We start from the raw sequence: 5,943 nt of genomic DNA on the forward strand, positions 1-5,943 counted from the left end.
TCCACTTACCAACTCTTTTCTGCCCATGTTGCTGGACTTCTTCTTTCTATTGGGCTTCTGAAAATAATCATCAACAAATACTAATTTAATAAGAGATCAAAATTTGATTATGTTGAATTTCTATTCCAGCTCAAACCTTGTCTAGGCTATAACCAACTTAAACAAGATTCAAATTCTTGCCACATCGAATAACAGTTTTATCTTAATACTTTGTGGTACAAAGTGCCTTTACCAAAAATATGTTTGTTTTATCTAAATAGGCTATATATTATTTTATTATATTGTTGCCTTTGTACATAAAAAAAATTAAATTACATTGAAAATATAATAAGTAATTAATATCAATACTAGGTAACACATGTAAGCAAAGATGATTGTATTGTGTGTATGTGGACAAATTATTAGGTACTTTGAAGTCTTTACATGGTATTCCTTCTTCTTACATCAATAGTTAATCATACTATGAATTAATTAGTAGAATTAACTATTATGTATAAGTAGGGAGTACCACATCACGATACTTCCAAAGTACTGTGTAATTATATACATTTGTGAATATTTTTAATTCCTACTTCGATGAACATTGCATATCACTACACATTGAAACAATGATCACATTTTTATCCTAAAAACATATTAGATCTTTCTAGACTATGCATAACAATATTGGCCTTTATTAAAGTTAAAAAAAATCTTATATACATAGGTGGTTAATGCTACTTGTTTTTGAAATTTTATGCACATTTTCACTATTGTGAACTTGTAAGGTCATAATTTTGGGCTTCTAGCATAACAGAGATACGGACTCAAGCCCAAAAAAGTTTCAAACAATAAATTTGTAGAGAATGGGTTGGGAACCTAGACTTTTGTGAATTAGATGATCGACCAATAGGTTTTGATGATAAAGAGAGAAAGATAACAAAAGTTTACTAGGGAAAGACGTCCTCGAAACATCCGAGGAGGTCGATTCTTAAATATTGCTTTTCAGCCCCCGTTACAAGTTTGGCCTCCCCTATTTTATACTATCTTTCCTTCATTTCCACCGTCCACGTGTAGATTTAGATTAATGGTGCTGATACTTGTCCCATCAGCCCCTCCCTAAAGTCTTTGGGAGTGGTTGTAAAAGCTGAAAAACACGGTTCAGTTAGTTGTAGAGCATTTAATGCGACAGTAGCAGCTTTCTCTTAGATATTTTCATGCCTTCCTTTGTCCTTTTCTTTCTTAATACTTATCCTCTTCCATGGAATGGTCCGGAGTGTCGCTCTTAATGGCAGACCATTCCCTTTGTTCTCGACCTTGCCTAGCCGAGGAGGGGTTCTTCCTCGGATTGGGCCCTTGGCCCAACATATACATAGATAGGGGCTCTCTGGCCTTTCACCCCCACAATAGCCCCTCGAGATTCTTCTTTCCTATGCCATGGGAGGAAAGAAGGATCTCGATGTGATAGTAGCCCCTTTGTGCCCATTTTACACCACTTTTGATTGCAAGGTATCTTTTAACTATTCAAGTCGCATTCCTGACGTTTCGGTACACGAGGCGCGCCTTCATTAATATCTTTACGAAGTGATGCAGATCCAATGGTTGATGATTTCTTTGGAAATTGGGCGGGATTTATGTCGTTGGTAACTCTTTCTTTGAATTTCGGGCGAATTAATTTCCACTAGATTTTGCCTTCTATATAAGACATCCTGGGGGAATCATTCTTCCTCATTTACAGATCCTTGAGTTTTGCAGGAATCTCAAGTTCTCAACCCTTCAGGCATTAACTATTCAAGTCACATTCCTGACGTTTCGGTACACAAGGCGCGCCTTCATTAATATCTTTACGAAGTGATGCAGATCCAATGGTTGATGATTTCTTTGGAAATTGAGCGGGATTTATGTCGTTGGTAACTCTTTCTTTGAATTTCGGGCGAATTAATTTCCACTAGATTTTGCCTTCTATATAAGACATCCTGGGGGAATCATTCTTCCTCATTTACAGATCCTTGAGTTTTGCAGGAATCTCAAGTTCTCAACCCTTCAGGCATTCCCAGGGACCCTGCCAAGATGGTGATCAAAGCCTAGGGAATGAGGTGGCCCAGGATAAAGGCAAGGGCAAGGAAACCAAGCCTTCCTCAGAAACCAAGGATGCCGCCAAGATCCAAGATGATGTAGTTAAGGCAGAGGAAGCAAAGGCCAAAGGTGTTCCTACCATTCAACTGAGCAAGAAAGAAGACTCTCCTCCTTCAACCAAGACCCAAAGCAGGTGTAGATCACATGAGATTTTTGGTGTGACAAAGTTTAGGTCTCACTTGGCGACATATATCATGTGTGCACAAATGTGAAAACGACCCATGGTTGATCAAGCAAATCAACAAGGACAAGGATGGTCAGGTTTCCTGTTTCTCAACCTTGATAACAGAACATCTTGTAGTTAGGAGAAAAGGGGTCCATCAAGCATTTTCGCCTCTTCTTCTTTCTTATTGCCGGTACCATCCATACTGGCTCGATTGCTGTTAGAACAAGATTGTGAATCTACCATTCCTATGAGCTTTCTCTTTTTATAGTTAGCTTTAAAACAAGCTCGCCTAAGCCACTTTGTATATGATGTACCTTTCCTTTATTTAATAAAAAGGGCTGCACTTTTTTTTCTTTATGAATCTTTCCTTTCTCCGCAATAATTATTTCATGAATGGGTGTGTTGTTATTTTTCCCTCCAATGGGGCTTAGAATTGATGCTGTTGACGGTAACGAAAAGTTGTTGCCCTGACTTTATCAAAACCGACAGTAGCGCCTGGCCGCTAACTTTAAATAAGTTAACTATGTAGAAATAATCAGGAAAATAATCATGTGCTCTATACTGTGAACTATGCAACCATCAAAGAATGTTGAATTTAAAGCAAGTGATCCGAGGGGACCATCGTTGATGAGAATCACCAAGCATTCAAGGATACATTGCATGTTCCAGTTAGACCTATTACTAAAACAAGACCCAAGAAGATCAAATAAGCACTTAATGGGCTGATTCAAGAGATTTGGGCTAATTCTAACACAGGACATTCCAAGCTTGGCCCAAAGGAAGATGAAGGTGTAATAAATTTAATCCAAGCTATTGAGGGCTGATCTGCTTTGATTGGGCTAATTTATGATGTAGGACACAATTTACTATTTAATTATTGTAATTTATTATTTTTGGTATTTTTATGTAAAAAACGTTATTTTAGGTTTAGGCGATTTATTTCCTTGTTTTTAGGTGCATTTAATGCTTTTTAGGTCAAACTTTATTCCTGATATGGTTAGGTATCAATTATGAGTTATTTTAGAATATATTTTCTTGTCTGTTAAGTTTTATGGAGCCCTTAAATAGTCCCCTAAGTCTGTAAACGTTTTTCAGAGAAATTATTGAATAAAAATCAGAAAAGGTGAGGCTTTGCTCCTCTTTTGATTCTTCAAGAACTGTGAACTTATCAAGGATTCTTCCTTGTGGCGTTCAAACTTTATACATTTGGTTCGTGATTCAATTATAATCATTGGGTCAAGGTGTTACTTATACCTTTGGTTCGCGTTTCACTTATAAACGTTGGGTTAGGGTTTTCTATCAAAATCTGAATTTTAGCTTTCTTGGGCAAGTATTCCAATATTTTTGTTAGGTCTCAAAGCGTGTCGATTGAGGTTCGCAACATATTCCAATATTTTTGTTGGATCTCAAAGCGTGTCTATTGAGGTTCGCATCATTTGGTATCAGAGCACAGGTTCTAAAATCAGTTTTCTATCCCTTTTATCTTTTGTTTCCTGTTATCATCCTATCTTATTCCTTTTGTGTTCTTTATTCTTTATTCTTATTTTGTGACGTGCACTAGGTCAAAATCGTGCGTCAAGCTCCAAAAAAAAAAAAAAAAAAAAGACTTCAAAAAAGAAATAGAAAACAGAAAAAAAAAAAAAAAATATTGTTCGTAGTTTCAATTCTCTCAAATCAAAATATTATTTTCTTTTGTCCTCTTCCTTTGATTTAGTATTTCTATCATATTTTCTTGCCATTGGTATTAGTTTAAATACTACAAGTTGAATTTCTTGATCAAGTTTATTAGTTTAAGCAGAACTGAAAAGAGGAAGCTACGAGTGGAAAAAGGCAAGAAAGTGTGAGACTAATATCGGGAAAAAGCCAATTTAAGAGTGAAACATGAGTGTGAGTGACATAATTTGAGTGCAAATACGTGAGGGAGTGTTGTGAGGAATTATTTCTAACATTTCTTTGTAGTTTCAAAATATGTCTTCCAGGGGCGAAACACCAAATAGGGAAGGAGGGGAGGAGTCATCCCTCATGTTGCAGGCCATGCAACAACAGTTTGAGCGCATGAACGTGGTGTTTAATGATATTCGGGATCAGATGGATAGGCAAGACGCTGTTATTGCTTCTTTGCGTGAGGAGCATCCCCGAAGAGCCCCTAATGCTAGAAGGCAAGGAAGGCGTACGCGCGTTGATGATTCTGATGACTACCATGAGGATGAGTTTGAAGATGAAGATGATCAAGTTTCATTGAACAATGAGGGCAGGTTTGCGCCAAGGGGAGAAAGGTGTGGCAGAGGTTTCCGAAGAGATCCAAGGTGGCAAGATGGGACTGACAGAAACCTAGGAAACATAAAAATGAAGATACCATCGTTCCAAGGGAAAAATGATCCAGAAGTTTACTTGGAGTGGGAGAAGAAGGTGGAGTTCATCTTTGAGTGCCACAACTACTCTGAGGAGAAAAAGGTAAAACTAGCTGTGATTGAGTTTACTGACTATGCTATTATATGGTGGGATCAACTTGTGATGAACAGAAGAAGAAACTATGAGAGGCCTATTGAGACGTGGGCAGAAATGAAGGCCACCATGAGGAGGCGGTTTGTCCCTAGTCACTAATATAGGGACTTGTATCAGAAATTACAGAGTCTTACTCAAGGCTATAGGAGCGTGGATGACTATCACAAGGAGATGGAGATTGCCATGATTTGGGCTAATGTAGAGGAGGATAGAGAAGCTACTATGGCAAGGTTTCTGAATGGGCTGAATCAGGACATTGCCAACGTGGTGGAGTTACAACACTATGTGGAGTTGGAGGACATGGTGCACATGGCAATAAAGGTGGAACGACAGCTTAAAAGGAAAGGAACTCGGTTTTTTCAAAATACGGGCTCCTTTGCTTCATGGAGGTCAAATGAGAGGAAAGATGAAAGGGCTGTTTTCAAATCCAAAACCGAACCACCAAAAAGGAGAGATGAAGCTCCTATTGTCAACAAAGGTAAAAATGAATCCCAAACTCGTAATCGTGATATTAAGTGTTTTCGTTGTTTGAGAGTAGGTCATATAGCTTCATAATGCCCAAATAAGAGGACTATGATTGCACGTATTGATGGAGAGGTGGAAACTGAAAGCGAGGGAGATGATGACCAAATTCCATCACTTGAGGATGCTTGTGATGACAATGTGGAGTATCCAGTGGAGGGTGAGTTACTTGTGGCAAGGCGTGCTTTAAGTGCCCAAGTCAAAGAGGATGATATGGAACAACAAAGGGAGAATATTTTTCGTATTAGATGCCACATCAACAATAAGGTATGTAGTATGATCATTTATGGGGGGAGTTGTACTAATGTGGCTAGCACTACTTTAGTGGAAAAATTGAATTTACCTACCTTGAAACACCCTAGACCATATAAGTTGCAGTGGTTGAGCGATTGTGGAGAGGTTAAGGTAAATAGGCAAGTATTGGTTTCTTTTTCAATTGGGAGGTACAAGGATGAAGTACTTTGTAATGTTGTTCCAATGCATACGGGTCACATTTTATTGGGTAGGCCTTGGCAGTTTGACAGAAAGGTCAATCATGACGAGTTCAAGAATAGGCATTCTTTTGTAAAAGACAGTAAAACCATTACTCTTGTACCGTTAACTCCAAGACAAGTGTATGAAAATCAAATGAAATT

The 5,943-nt window shown here is 38.0% G+C and overlaps 1 protein-coding gene across 1 annotated transcript in view; it reads left to right on the forward strand.

Annotated features, from left to right (window-relative positions):
* The first annotated feature begins 5,359 nt into the window (after window positions 1–5,359).
* The window catches only part of LOC126728205 (uncharacterized), a 1,913-nt gene continuing 1,329 nt past the window's right edge, over window positions 5,360–5,943 (forward strand). Inside the window, exon 1 of the mRNA XM_050434068.1 lies at window positions 5,360–5,943. This exon is cut by the window's right edge and continues 26 nt beyond it. Within this exon, the coding sequence (XP_050290025.1) occupies window positions 5,360–5,943 (584 nt within the window).

This window comes from Quercus robur, chromosome 5 (genome assembly GCF_932294415.1).
Source record: "Quercus robur chromosome 5, dhQueRobu3.1, whole genome shotgun sequence".
In the NCBI taxonomy this organism is placed as follows: domain Eukaryota; kingdom Viridiplantae; phylum Streptophyta; class Magnoliopsida; order Fagales; family Fagaceae; genus Quercus; species Quercus robur.